Genomic DNA, 15,827 nt, shown 5'->3' with positions numbered 1-15,827 from the left:
TATATAGATTATAATATCAAATGGAAATAAATCCTGTGGAACCGAACATTCTTTTTCAGGTACTCGTTAAAACTGATTAGCGCCAATACATGAGTGTTTTTAAAAAAAAATAAAATATAGAATTACTTTTCAGGTTAATGGACCAAAAAGTATTAACACTGCTGTTACAATATCAGTGATTAATATTTCATGTACAAAAAGGTATCAGAAAGAATTTCAATATTGGTAATGATATGATATAGACATACTAAATCATTACGGATAATTCCAGGTGGTAATCCTATATTAACTAAAAATGTTAATCATAACATTTACAAACTAGTAATTATTCTTGGGATCACATCGTTATTCTAAGTATAATTACCATGAGATTAATAAGAGATGTAATTAATATATAATTGCATTGAATTTACTTTCACAATGACACTTTGCCCTTGTTTAAAACTGTTAGTTGAGGTAAAATAAACACACATTGATCCCTAGATAGATTACTCTGCTGCTTATGGTTATAGTTTTCAGTGGATCAGAGTTAATTCATGCCCTGCAGAGGTGGGATTCTACCGGTTCGCACTGGTTCAGGTGAATCAGTAGGGGTAATTTGGCCTGGATCGCAGAACCAGCAGCGACCCAGGCTGGCCACGCCCACCAACCAGTTCACTGGTCTCCACTGCCATTGCTGGCATGTTTTTTAATTAGTTTTTTATGGTCTTTGCGCATGCGCAGAACAATTTACAGTGAACTGAAAATGTGCGCGCAGCTAACCGCTACCAACACCAGTAGGAACTCACCCCAGATGCCCTGATATTATTAGCTTGTTCCAACAACATTATATAAAATGGTGATGTATTTTGGAATATATTTTGAAACTAATGAGATACAGTTCTGTGAAATAACTTTTCATTATATCTCACTATTCAGCTTTGAAAATCATTCCAGCTCAGTTATTCAGTTCTTTTCTGTAACTAAAGAAAAGCAACCACATTAGACAATAAAGCTGCTTGCTTTATAGTTCCTCTGTGACTAAGAAACACTAAAATTCCATTAAATATAATCTTTTTAAATCTCATCATAACACCCACTGTCTTTTTTAGAAAGGAACATTTTAAAAACATCAGTATTTCAGTACAGTTAGCCCAATAATTTGCAGGCTCAAGGAATCCTGTCGCTATTCTTCTAAAACAAGTAGGAAATTGGTTTATAAGAAAAAAGCTTATCAACATTGAATGCATTGTGATAATTGCTTATGTAGTGCAAGATTAGTATGTCTTTTCTTCTGCTTTGTTTTGTTTGCCAAAATCTCAATTTTCTGGATCAGTATTTTTGCAACTATTTTTCAGGGTTTACATGGCATGATGATTATACACAGCATATTATAGCCCGTGAGCTTTCTGGTCTCCCTAAGACCCATGACTGGCATCTGGAAACATCCTCATCTGAAGACCCTGAAGACTCAACTGGGTATATCTTCATGCATTTTATTTACTTGTCAAATTTACATGGTTGTCTATCTCACACAAATTCTGGATTGATTTTGGGTGGTGCCCAATAAGATCTACAATTAAAATATAAAATATGAATTTAACTTAAAATATAGTACTAAATCAATTAAAATGGAAAACATGATAAGAATAAGACTACAAAGGGAAAATATAGGTAATCTTCGATTTATGATCACAATGTCACACATACATACGTACATATAAAACATTAACGGTAGCACTCTACTCTTTGTGATGATACTTTCTAGGAATGTCATACATATATACAAACCAGGGATGGGTTCCGTCTTCTGCTACTGCTGGTTCTCTCAGGGATGTGCTTTGGGTGCGTGCACACTTGATGCGTGCTATGCATGCATGTTCAGTAGTAAAAAAAATGCTTGTGCAGAAGCAAAAAACAAGATGATGGTGCCTATGGTGCCACCGATAGAACCAGTTCGGGGGTGTGGCAGGCCGAGTTACTACCTACTTGGCCAAACCTGTCCAAACTGGTAGGAACCCACCTCTGATACATACATACATACATACATACATACGTACGTACGTACGTACAAAACATTAAGGGTAACACTCTACTCTTTGTGATGATACTTTCTAGGAAGTACACACATACACACAAACACACACACATCATAAAGAGTAGAGTGCTACCTTTAAGAACTTCCTAACAAGAGAATAATGTTTAACTTTTTAAACACAACAACTTTTTAAACAGCAACAACTTAGCTCAATGTGATAACAGCCCTAAAACCAAAGTTTAAAAACCCTTATTCACAACAAGGATTAAAACTTTGCTGAAATGTTTTTACAGTTGGGGTGTGTTCCTTCAAGTTATTTTCTCAAACTGTTTTTAATTTCATAAATTCTGTTTCTTCTTTTTAGACTAAAGTCCTATTCTATTTTTTTAAAATGCTTTTATTAATATCATGATTTTTTTTTGCCATGGCATAGTTCTGCTTTTTAATGCTGTCACTGTTATCTTCCCTTCCATAAAAAAATATAAATCACATATAGCACAGGTTATATATTTCAAATATTTCAGTTTTTTTTAATCGATTGCATATTTTTTAAAATGCAGATAACATTATTTACCTTGATTGTATTGCATAGGATTTCAAAACAGGAACCTGACGGGAATTTGGAAAAAGATGTGTCCCCTCAACAATACCTTTCCTACCTGGATATTCTTTCTCAGTCTGGAGCTCCAAATTTATATTCAACAATAAATGCCAACAAATCCCCTTTTAAGGTAACAGAGCTTAATTCATTTTGCTGTTACAATCTATTTGTGGAAAAGTGACACAGTAAATCTTTTTATAGTGGGAGTATACATAGAATTTTGAATCCATGTATCAGGTACACACACAAAATGACTGATATAGCAATTCACAAAATACAATTTATCAAAAGGTGCAAATCAGCCCAATGGGGGCTATTATTTGTTGCATATGGTGCTTGAAATTGATGCTTTGCTTTCATTTTGCCAACTTCCCATTTCATTTGTTTATATTAAAAATAATTAAAAAGAGTCAATGGTTGGCATTTGAAGAAAATATATATGTATATATACTAGCTGTACCCGGCCACGCGTTACTGTGGCCCAGTCTGGTTAAATGGAAAAGAAAAAAAAGAGAAGGCGCAAGTTTCTAATATGTTTAATTTCACAATGCTTGTGGGTATACAATATTGTTTGTTGTTCCATTGTCTGTGCAGATATAGAGATTGTCTGGTTTGCCGACTCTAGAACACGCAACATATAATTGTCCATGTGAGAAACAATTTTCAATTGCTAGAAAGACGTTGGACCCGGCACATTTACCAAAAGCATGTGAAGAAAGAAACATTCCCAGGGTGGTTCCCTCCGGGCAGGGTCATGCCGTGGCCAGCAGCGGCAAGGTTTGTAAGGGACTTGCCCACCTGGCGGGCACTGTGCCACTTGCTGCACTGGCCATGGCTCCTCCAGCAGAGGTAGCTCCTGCATGGAAGTGAGCCACTGTGGCCCCTGCAAGAGTCGCCAGGGAGGACACTCCTGCAGGGCCCGGCCTGGCCCCTTCCAAGCTCCCCACGACGGGCTTGATGGGGCCCCTCTGGACATGGGTGGGGGGACCCCCAGCATGGGAGGGAGGCTGGGGGTGTCCCCTGTGGGCGTAGTGGGGCGGCAGGTGGGCGCTGCCATTGGTCAGGCCTTGGGGCTGCTGGGCCGGGTGAGGCTGGTTGGGGGAGACGGCTCAGGAGCTGTTGGCCTTGTGGAAGTTGTTGAGCATCACCTCGAAGGAGCTGCACTCAGACTCCCCTAAGTCGGTGGCTCGGGGTAGCGAGATGTCCAGGATCCGGCAGAGAAGTCCTTGATGTGTGACTCATCCAGGTCATTATAGCTTTCCGTGTCTTCAGCGATGCTGTTGTTGGAGCTGAGGCTGGCCAAGATCTGCGCCGGGGTGACGCTGGTGATCTGGAAGCCGCTCTTCTTCTTCAACTGGGCACCCGCTGGACCCCCGATGCCTCCTCCTCCCTGCGAGAGCAGTGCCAGGCTCTGCAATGGAGGCCTCCTGGGAGAGCAGGAGGAGACCGAGACGGAGATGGCGGCGGAGGCCGGGGGAGGTGGTGGTGGCTGGGCCAGCAGGCCGGGCAGGAATTCCTCCAAGCTGGTGCCATCGCTGCTGTTGCTGCCAGCCCACCAAGGCAGCATTGGGGGCTGCGCCATCTTCTTCCCCTCCCGTGCTTCTGCCGCTGATTCAGGCTGCTGCTGCTGTTGCTGCGGTGGCTGCTGCTGCATTGGAACTGGTGGGAGGAAGGCCCGATGCTGCCACTGATGATGTTGATGCCTCCCTCAGGCGCCGGCCCAGCCAGGCTGAGGAGGAGAGGCAGCCGCTGCCCCCGACCCAACTTCCCTCAGTTGCAGCGGTGAGAGGAGGTGGCCGGTATCCCCTGAGGAGCAGGAGGAGGAGGAAGGAGCTGTCCCTGGTGAGGCAGCCCTTGCCAGCCGCGGCCCCATCCAGAGATGCCGCTGCTGCAGCCTCCGCCTACGGGGCATCCAGTGGCCACCCCAGCCCTACTGTGCCTCAGGCTGACACTGCCGCTGCCGCACCGTTGGAGCCACCTTGGTGACTATAGGAATGTAGTTGCCCTCCAAAATCTGGAGTCACCCGAAGATAATCAGTACATACCATACCAGTACTAAGACAAAGCTCTTTTAAGTGGTCAATGGATGGGAGCCTGCAATGTGATTGTGGTGCTTTGGAAAAAAACTATAACACATATAACTGAAAAATATCTCTTCAGGAAATTTCAAGGCAACTGGGGTGATTTCATTGTAGCCATACCAGAAGCAGTTATGGTTAGCTTTCTTAGATACCAAAGTGTAACATCTATCCTTGATCCTTATAATGGAGATTTATTATGGTTTTATCTTAATTTAATATTTTATTTCTTGTATTGTCCACATATCTCTTTCCCTTCAGATGTTCAGTCCTATGGCAACTGATAGTTAGAACTGGGGCTGCAGTGGCTCACATGGTAAGACACTGGGCTTGCACATCAAGGTAGGCAGCTTAGCGGTTCAATTCCCTTGAGTGAACAAAACCGCAGAAGGGACAAGAAAGGCGCCTCCCCCATCTGCCTATTAGCAGTCAGGCATACCGCGGGTAAAGAGATAAAACCGCCCGGGGGGAAAAATCCGTTCACAGACGCAGCCAGCCATTTTGGTGATCCCTGGCTAACATGTGCCATATGCTAAATAAACAAACAAGTTAGAACTGAATGTTCTAATGGCAGAGAAGGGCAAAACAACTCATTGTATCTGTTCGTTTTCTGGCTGATGCATTAAACTAGAACAACCTTCCTCTTAATGTAGGAGATAAAGGATGCAATCTTCCCATTGCATTTTGTTCTCTATTAGTAGTTCAGGTTGGAAAACATTTCCACTTAAGGTTTGCTATTTCCCACAGCTGTGGCAAGTGGTACTCAGACAAAATACAGACTGTATTTACAGAACACACCCTCTTTCTCTGGTTCACTAATATACATGTGTATTGTACATCCTTTTCTGTGGCATAGCACTAGCCAGAATTTGAAACTAGCAAATCAACCTGGTATTCAATCTTATGTGTGGACGCAACCAATCAAGTTCTAGAATAGATAAATAAATTGAAATGACAAGGATTGTTGCGGTTACTGAGGTTGTGGTAATGAAGTGATGGAACCTGACAACATATTGATCACGTAAAGGCAGAAAAGGAAAATAATTGAAATCAGTGGGATACATTCACAGATAGTGTAGAATACAGATAGTGAAATGCTGCATCAGATGTCAGATGCGAGAAACCCGGACAGGAGTAGAGTTCAGAGCACTAAACGTTTATTTCATGCTAACTATAGACAAGAATCTGATCTACTAATAGTCAAGCCAATGTGCTAGAAAAGGGTCAATAGAATTTGTGGGGGGTAGGGGCTGGACTTTTGTGTCTTGTGGGGATATGATTGGTGGGGATTCAAATAATTTAACAACCGGTTCTCTGCCCTAATGACCAGCTAGGCAGGCATGGCTCGGTGGTCATGTGACTGGGTGGGCATGGCCCACTCAACATCACTCAGGTCGATGGACGCTTTGCCTTAGCTATTACAATGTAATAAGGGTTAACCAAAGAGGCAGTTTCTGTAAGCAGGGCAATAAAGATTATGCTAGAAACAAGACTGGAATGTTTCCTTCTTGCCTTCCTTACAGGATTAGCCCTGTAAAGTGGGAAAAGACCAAATGAGATTTCTTCCAACAACTGGTTCTCCAAACTGCTTAGAAAGTTAACAACTGGTTCTCCCAAATAAGTGCGAACTGGCTGAATCCCAACACTGAATGTAATGATTTCAAACTGATGACATCTTTGACTCCACCCTCAGGTTCCAGTTTAGAGTTTACAGTTCCACCTGCTTATCTTCTTTATCAGGTATACGCAAAAGGGTTTGCAGACTTTTTGTGGAACCAATATTCTAAAATAAAGCATTAAAACAAAAATATATGGAGAAAATATCTTAGTAGTTTGCATAAAATCAACAATTCAGAATTTAAGGAGCAAGATTGTGCTAGCCATAATGAAAGAAGCCAGCAAAAATGTGTCAGAGTAGTTTAGGAATTAATTAATGGTTTCATTTGCCTCTGGTGCTTTTGGCTTAGCTCTTTCTGAAATTCCAGTGAACTGAGGATTTTCTTTGAAGTTGCTGAAAAGTGAAAATGTGTCCAAGAGGTATTTTGGTGAAGCTGCGGATGTCATATGAATCCATAAATCATTCTCTATGCTGGAGCTCTTTAGTAAGGAAGTGTATTATGATGACACCATTCACTATTATTATTCTGTGTTGCCTTGGAGACAGATACACAGAGGTGTTGGGTCTGCAGAATAAAAAGTAGTCCTGGAATACACATTTTTAAAAGCCCAGTACAATACTGTCTGCTAAGGGACATACCTAGAAACTGAGATGTTTCTAGTTTTTCATTGCTCTTTCTCCATTCTTAAAGCAGTTAATCCTGTCCTCAGTAGGTTACTAACCAAATTGATTAAGGCAAATTGGGGAGATGGCTGCATCATTTCACATGCTCATCTTTTTGATACATAGATATATGTGTTGCTTAAATATTTCAGCCTTGGCAAGGAATGGGATAAAAAGGTAACAATGTGCGATCAGCCTATGTCTCTGCAAAGATAAGAATCTAAGCGAGTGAATGTCTCCTTACTCCTGATCAATGTTGCTCAGTAATTCTGCTCTGACCCATTATCATTGTCTCATCTAGCCTAAGCCAATAGCACCAGAGCTGTGATGGTGAGCCTATGGCAAGGGGTGGGCACGAGTGCCATTACCAGCTGTTCCTCTGGTTTCCAATGCGCCGGCCATCTGGTCTTTGTGGGCCCCAGAGCCCAGGAAAATGACCCAACAAAATGGCCTGAAAAAGGTCCCAAAAATGCCCCCAAAGCAGAAGTAGAACTTTCTGCTCTTGTAGATTTAGGGGCAGCCACTCATTTCACGTAGAAACAGAAATTAAAGTTGATTACTCAAGTGCTAGAAATGAGACAACTGATGAACAAACAGGGCTTGTCTTACAGAGAATATCAGCTCCTTCGCAGTTGATAAGCATAAAGCTGTTTGTAAGGAAAGAATCACTTTCTGTGGGATGGGTTATAAATTTGATTAATTGTTGTGTATTGAAGAAAGTCCTCGCTGTTACGAATGACAGCTCGGAAGCAGCCAGGTGCGTCTTAGCCAATCAGACGTGCCTGTCAGTTGCCGAGCTGTCATCAGCGCGAGCTGTAACACGAGCCAGGTGATTGCAGTATAAAAGGCAAGCCGTTTAAACAGTTAACTGTCTTGTTAAAGCAACAACCTTGTTGATTGCTCTATTGTTTCAGCTGTTCCTGCAGCCGCCCAGCCGGCTTCATTTAATACATTGTTGCGAGTTTTGTTACACTACTTCAGCTACTGAATAAAAGGTTACAGTGTTTTAAAGGACCTGCCTGGTTTTTTCAGTTATAATACTGGCGACGAAGACTGGGGACCTGTAACCTGAAGAAAATCAACTGCAATTTTCTTCTCTCAGTTGTTTACAGTTCTCCTCACCGTCATGGCTGGTATGCCTACTTTTGCACCTTTTGGAGTCGGAGGTGAGACTTGGGAAGCATTCCTGGAAAGGTTTGAGTGCTTCCTGATCGCAAATAACCGCCAGGGTTATTCTCAAGCGCGAAAGTGCGGATTTTTTCTTACAGCTTGCGGTCCGGAAATGTTTGCAACTGCAAGGTCTTTTGCCGCCCCAAGAGCGGTTTATGACCTCTCGTGGCAAGAGCTCACAGATGGGCTTCAGGCTTACTATGCCCCTACCCCCTCCCAAATAGCAAGACGTTTTGCTTACCGCAGGCGCGTCCAAAAGCCTGCAGAGAATGTCAATCAGTTTTTGCAAGCTTTAAGAGTTGCTGCAGCACAGTGCGATTTCCCTGACTTAGAGGCTAATCTTGCAGAACAATTTGTCTGTGGATTAAAAGACATTTTCCTCAGACGCCGGCTTTTGGGCAAGCCTAAAGTCACGTTAGTTTATGCCATAGATGAGGCTCGTGCTGCGGAGTTGGCAGATTCATCATCCAGCGAGATAGAACGTTACCTCGCGCAGATGACAGTTGCTGGCAGTTTACCAACGGGTCAAGCCTCAACTGCCTTGGTTCCTCCTCCACTACAACAGCCAACGTACATCACCAATTTAATTGATGAGCTTGCCCCTCTTCCAGACTATTTACTTAATTTACAGGTGGACAGGATTGGGGCACAGCCCCGCAGACAGCAACCGCGTCAGCAGCAGTCTATCAGCCGTCCACTTTCTAATTCAAATGCCTGTTTTAGCTGCGGTGGTCCGCATGCCAGGGCTTCCTGCCCCTTTAAGGCTGCAGAGTGCCGCCGTTGCGGGAAAAAAGGACATTTGGCCAAAGTTTGTAGAGCTGCTCAGCCTGCTACAGCTGCATCGTCTGCTCCTCCACCTCCTTATGGGGCAGCTGCTTCAAACAGAAGTCCTCAGCCCCGCGCGTCTGCTCAGCGACAGGATAATTGCTTCAACGTCAAGCAAGCTGGCCTGCCGCTTCCTGATGTCTCCATCAATTCTTCCTCAGAGGGTACGAACAAGATAATTGTCACTCCATTGATCGAAGGTCAACCTTGCAACATGGAAGTAGACTCTGGAGCTTCCAAATCCTTGTTATATTGGGACAAATTTTCTCTTTTGTGCCCCCATGTTAAACGCTGTCACCTTTCTCCTCCTGACTCTATCCTAAAGGACTATCAGGGGTCTAGCATTTCTATTGTTGGTTCCTATAATGTCAGAGTTTCTTATGGGCAGCATTGTACAACTTTGCCTGTTTTAATTGTGCTTAAGCCCTTGCCATCCATTCTAGGTTTGGATTGGTTCAGCCCACTGGGTCTCTCAATACATGGAATTCATTCCATGACAGACACTTCTGCTGATGTGGCATTAGTTTTGTCAGATTACGCTGACATTTTTGATGGCCAGCTGGGCCGGTACAAGGGTAACCCTATCTCTCTCAACTTGGATCCCCAGGTTGCTCCCATCAGACTGAAGGCCCGCAGGGTGCCTTTTGCTTTAAGGCCCAAGGTTGAAGCCGAGCTCGACAAGCTCGTGGCACAGGGCATACTGGAGCCAGTCGACCATTCACCGTGGGAGACCCCAATTGTCATTCCAGTGAAGCCCGACGGCTCCATTAGGGTCTGTGCCGACTACAAATCCACCATCAACCTCGCCTTGCAAGCAAACCCATATCCAGTCCCTGTTGTACAACATCTGCTCCATTCCCTGGGGCAGGGTTGTATTTTTGCCAAACTGGATATGGCGCAAGCCTACCAGCAGCTTCCTGTGGATGACGATGCGGCGGCTGCCCAAACCATCGTCACCCACCGGGGGGCTTTCCGTTGTCGCCGCCTACAATTTGGCGTATCCGTTGCCCCGGGGATTTTCCAGAGTCTCATGGAGCGGTTGCTCCATGGGCTTCCAGGAGTGGTACCATATTTTGATGACGTCCTGATCGCTGCAAACAGCCGATCAGACCTCATCAAAGTTCTAAGGAAAGTCCTCGACCGTTTCAGGGGCGCGGGACTTAAATTGAAACGCAGCAAGTGTTTCTTTGCTGTTCCCCAAGTGGAATTTCTGGGCTTCACAATTGACGCCCAGGGAATTCACCCTACCCCTTCAAAATTGGCAGCTATCAGGGACGCACCTGCTCCAACTTCCAAGGCGCAGTTACAATCGTTCCTGGGGCTTTTAAATTTTTATGCACCTTTCATTCCACACAAGGCATCACTGGCCGAGCCCCTGCATCGGTTGCTGGACCGATCAGCGCCTTGGCAATGGGGCAGCCGCGAAGCACAAGCGTTCGCAGCTGTCAAATCCCTGCTGACGTCAGATGCAGTCTTAGTCCAATACAGTGACAAGATGCCTCTGACTCTAGCATGTGATGCCTCGCCCGTGGGTTTGGGAGCCGTTCTGAGCCATGTCCTGCCCAATGGTTCAGAAGCTCCCATAGCTTTTTACTCCCGGACACTGACATCAGCAGAAAGGAATTACAGCCAAATTGACAAGGAGGCTCTAGCTGCAGTGTCAGGAATTAAAAAATTCCACGATTACTTATACGGGCGGCATTTCACCTTGTTTACAGACCATAAGCCACTCCTTGGGCTTTTGGCAGGTGATAAGCCGACCCCTCCTATTCTATCCCCAAGAATGACACGATGGACGGAATTCTTAGCGGCGTACTCCTACGCCTTACGATACCGTCCAGGCAAGCAGATAGGGCATGCAGATGCCCTGAGTCGCTGCCCACTTCCATTGAAGGAAGTTAAACCAGTTCCTTGCCTTTCAGTTTTGGCAATTGCAGAGCTAGAATTGCCTTTGTCTGCTACAGACATAGCAGCCCACTCTCGGTCTGACCCTACTTTGGCAAAACTTCTTACTTGGGTCCTGAGAGGTTGGCCTTCTGGTACATTACCACCTCAATTCAAACATTTTAAAAACAGACAAGCAGAGCTTTCAATTCATTCCGGCTGCCTGTTGTGGGGCGACCGTGTGGTTATCCCAACGGTTCTGCAACAACAGATTTTGCAACGCCTTCATGAAAGTCATCCTGGGGTCAGTAGAATGAAAGCTCTTGCTCGCAGTTTTGTTTGGTGGCCAGGGTTAGATGCCGACATTGAAGCCTGGGTTGCCAAATGTGAGACATGCCAACAGTCTCGGCCTTCTCCTCCTTCCTCTCCCTCCCGGGAATGGGAGATGCCTCGAGGGCCTTGGTCTAGGTTACATATTGATTTCGCTGGTCCATTCCATGGGCAGGTTTTCCTTATAGTTGTGGATGCGTACTCTCGATGGGTGGAAGTATTGCTAATGCACTCCACCACATCTGACAGCACGGTGCGAGCTTTGCGACGGTTGTTCGCAACCCATGGGTTGCCAGACACAGTGGTGTCTGACAACGGCCCGCAATTTACAGCCACAACTTTTCAAACTTTCCTGGCTGAACTAGGGATACGACATGCGCTGGTTGCCCCTTACCACCCGGCAAGCAATGGCCGAGCGGAAAGGGCGGTTAGATCGGCCAAGGAGGCTTTGGGCCGGCTAAACCGTGGTGACTGGCAGGCTAGGGTGGATGCTTACTTATTGGCACAGCATTCCACACCTTGCCCTCTGACACAGAAGAGCCCCGCGGAGATGTTGATGGGCAGGCGCCTGCGGACCACCCTGGATAGATTGCATCCCGTCTATTCAGGAATTCAGTCTGGCAACCTGGGGCCTCCAACCCCATCCCGTTCTTTCCAACTGGGGGATCTAGTTTGGGCTAGAAATTATGGAGGGGACTTGAGATGGGTTCCAGCAGTTATATCACAAATAACAGGACCCGTTTCCTATAGGGTTGACTTATCCGATGGATCCTCATGGCGAAGACACCTGGATCAATTGAGGAAACGGAAGACAGCAGCCGTAGCTTCTCAAGCGGATGTTCAAGGGTTTCAAATGCAAGTTCAACAAAATCTAGCCGGTGTAAATGCTCCTCCCATTCCAAGGGTTCCAGATCCTTATATATATAGCCCAAACCCCTCAGAGGCAGACTACCAGCCTCATGCCCCTCCAGCATCATCTGCCACCATGTCTCATCCACACACTTCACCTTTTAGTTATGCAATTCCTCCACAATTACCACAAGGACATCGTTGCCAGGATCCGCCTGCAATAGAATTAAGGCGGTCTGAGCGAATCCGTCGTTCCCCTGCTTATTTAAAAGACTACGCGTGCTTGCGCACAGCTGGGGGGGAAGAAGTGTTGTGTATTGAAGAAAGTCCTCGCTGTTACGAATGACAGCTCGGAAGCAGCCAGGTGCGTCTTAGCCAATCAGACGTGCCTGTCAGTTGCCGAGCTGTCATCAGCGCGAGCTGTAACACGAGCCAGGTGATTGCAGTATAAAAGGCAAGCCGTTTAAACAGTTAACTGTCTTGTTAAAGCAACAACCTTGTTGATTGCTCTATTGTTTCAGCTGTTCCTGCAGCCGCCCAGCCGGCTTCATTTAATACATTGTTGCGAGTTTTGTTACACTACTTCAGCTACTGAATAAAAGGTTACAGTGTTTTAAAGGACCTGCCTGGTTTTTTCAGTTATAATATTAATGTGTAAAGATAATGCCTTATGTCTACTCATGAATTAGACATTCTGAAGTAATATTGGGATGTCGGCATCAGAAAAAGATTAGTTCGCCCTTCAAACTCAGCAGCATCTGCACCAATATCTTTCGTGCCTCCAAATCAGGGAGAACAGCAGCCATTATGAAAGGAAGGCTTTCATGGTGCCCCCATGCGTACTCAACAAATAATCTTTAATGCAGCTGCATCTACTGGAGGGAATATCCCAAGGCTCTGTCTTAGGCCAGGTACTCTTCAATAGCTTCATAAATGATTTAGACAAGGTGAGAGGAGGGAAACTTATCAAATGTACAGATGACACCAAACTGGCAGGAATAGCCAACAGTCCAGAAGATAGGCATAAGATCCAGAAGGATCTAGACAAACATGAACGTTGGGCACTATCTAACAAAATGAAATTCAATGGTGAAAAAAGTAAGGTTCTACGTTTAGGCAAGAAAAATCAAATGCAAAGGTATAGTATGGATGGTACTTGGCTCAATATTAGTAACTGCAAGAAGACCTTGGAGTGGACAATCCCTTAAATATGAATCAGCAATGTGCTGCGGGCAAAAAAAAAAAAAAAAGCCAAAGCAGTCCTTGGCTGCATGAGCAGAGGGATACAATCAAGATCATGTGAAGTGTTAGTACCACTTTATGATGCCTTGGTAAGACCACACTTGATATATTGCATCCCGTTTTTGGTTTCCACTATATAAAAAAGATGCTGAGACTCCAGAAAGAGTGCAGAGAAGAGCAACAAAAATGATTTGGGGACTGGAGGCTAAAACCTATGAAGAATGATCGTAGGAACTGGGTACGCCTAGTCCAGGGGTCAGCAAACTGCGGCTCTAGAGCTGCATGTGGCTCTTTCCTCTCTCTGCTGCGGCTCCGTCACCGGTCGGCGCCACAATTTTGAGAGGAGCTTCTGATGAGGGGGGGGGGGAGAGAAGCACAGTGCGCCAGGAGAAGACTCTATGGCAAGGGGAGGGTTTTCCAGTTGTCTCCACAATTGATAGGGCTTTCGGTTATAACAAGTAGAGGAAAAAGTACGCCGCGGTAGGAGGAGACTCTATGGTGGGGGAACTGAACTTCTGGTCAGCTCCAGAATTGATCAGGGGGCTTCCAGTTAGGACCTTTGTGGCTTCCAGTGGCCTAATCTAATAAAGAGAAGGACTAGGGGCGGCATGACAGCAGTGTTGCAATATCTAAGGGGCTGCCCCAAAGAAGACAGGGGTGGTGGTCTGTGTGTCTAGCTATTCTTCAAAGCACTTGAAGGCAGAACAAGAAGGAATGGATGGAAACTAATTGAGGAGAGAACCAACCTAGAACTGAGAAATGTCATGACAATTAGAACAATTAATCAGTGGAATAACTCCAGAAATTGTGGGTGCTCCAACACTGGAGGTTTTAAAGAAGAGATTAGACTTGTCTGAAATGGTATAGAGTCTTTTGCTTGAACAGGTTGTTGGACTAGAAGACTCCCCAAGATCCCTTCCAATTCTGTTATCTGTGTTTCAAGTATATTGCAAAAATTAAGGGAGAACACCTGTTTGCCAAGCTAGAAAAACATGCATTTGACCTTATAGAATCACCACAGAAGGCATACAGATGGATCCAACAAAGAGTTAGTCTAATTCTATTATGGTATCCTCCCTCCCTCCCACCCCATTATGTGAAAGATGTGCAAAGTTTCCTGAAGTTTGCTAACTTCTACAGGAAGTTCATCCCTAGTTTTGTTCACCATTCATAGCTGTTCCAGCTCAGAAGCAAAGTTTAATGATTATCCCGGTTAATCCAAGATCAAGCAGTATTTCAAGAGTTAAAACAACTGTTTCCCTCTACCATCCTCATCCTCCTACCCTTTTGTGCTGCAGACAGACACTTCAGACGTAGTATTAGCAGGGGTGGGCATTACTGCCGGTTTGCCCGGGTATGCACTGCACACATTTGATGTGCACTGCGCATGCTTGCGCAGTACAATAAAAAAATGTTTTGCGCATACGCAGAACAAAAAAAAAACCAAGGTGGTGGCATGTATGGCGCTGCCCGGAGAACCATTTCGGGGGCATGGCAAGAGCCGAGGTGGCGCAGTGGTTAAATGCAGCACTGCAGGCTACTGCTAGGTCAGCAGTTCAGCGGTTCAAATCTCACCGGCTCAGGGTTGACTCAGCCTTCCATCCTTCCGAGGTGGGTAAAATGAGGACCCAGATCGTTGGGGGCAATATGCTGACTCTCTGTAAACCGCTTAGAGAGGGCTGAAAGCCCTATGAAGCGGTATATAAGTCTACTGCTATATGGCAGGCCTGAGTTACTGTTGGTTCCTGCGACCCAGGCCATCAAACCACTACTTGTTTGGCTAAACGGATCTGAACTGGTAGGAACCCACCACTGAGTATTAGGGACAGCCCTGCTTCAGGTGGAGAAGAAAAGGAGAGAGGTATTTGTCTGGCAAGTGTCTTTAACTCCTGAGTGCTCTTCCAAGTAGAAAGGAACCATATTTTCAAAAAGGAATCACTGGCAGTAAAAACATCTTTCAACAATGGAGACACCTGTTGAATAGAAGGAGGGATAGGAAGTTAGGAAGAGACCCTCCCTAGTTTCTTAGGTTGTAAAGGAAATATGGAGGAATGTTTTTTTCAGTCTTTCAAGATTATTGTCAGCCCTGGAAGTCATCTTTACCAGAGGTGGTATTCAGCCAGTTCTGACAGGTTCTGGAGAACCGTTAGCGGAAATTTTGAGAGTGGGGAGGGAATGGGGATTTTCCAGTATCCTTCCCCTGCCATGCCCACAAAGCCACGCCCATAGAACCATTAGTAAAAAAAATTGAACTCCACCACTGAGCTTTACCATTGGAGCTTCAGGGCTGCCTAGGAAAACGGGAAGGGGGATTACATGGAGTGGAGGAGGATTAGCCATAACAACATTCTTTTTTCTGGGAATCAAGGCCATACGGCTTGCACCTGGATGGGAGTGACTGTGGAGTGATGTCTCCAGTTGAGATGATGAATTCATTGGACCATATGATGGACTTGTGGGTGCAGGGGATGGATCTTTGACTTTCTTTTGGGTGGGGAAAACCCAGAACTCTCAGATTTGGGTTTTCCCAGATGTACCAATATGACATCT

The 15,827-nt window shown here is 45.1% G+C and overlaps 1 protein-coding gene across 1 annotated transcript in view; it reads left to right on the top strand.

The window, feature by feature from the left end:
* The first annotated feature begins 745 nt into the window (after nt 1-745).
* PTPRN2 (protein tyrosine phosphatase receptor type N2) overlaps nt 746-15,827 on the top strand; it is a 530,861-nt gene continuing 515,779 nt past the window's right edge. The window contains exons 1-3 of the mRNA XM_032234973.1: nt 746-776; nt 1,338-1,446; nt 2,601-2,748. Coding sequence (XP_032090864.1) covers nt 746-776; nt 1,338-1,446; nt 2,601-2,748 — 288 coding nt within the window. The remainder of the gene's footprint in view (nt 777-1,337; nt 1,447-2,600; nt 2,749-15,827) is intronic.

The sequence above is a fragment of the Thamnophis elegans genome, chromosome Z (genome assembly GCF_009769535.1).
Source record: "Thamnophis elegans isolate rThaEle1 chromosome Z, rThaEle1.pri, whole genome shotgun sequence".
In the NCBI taxonomy this organism is placed as follows: Eukaryota; Metazoa; Chordata; class Lepidosauria; order Squamata; family Colubridae; genus Thamnophis; species Thamnophis elegans.
The sequence above is the reverse complement of the archived record's forward strand: the minus strand, read 5'-3'. Positions and strand labels throughout refer to the sequence as shown.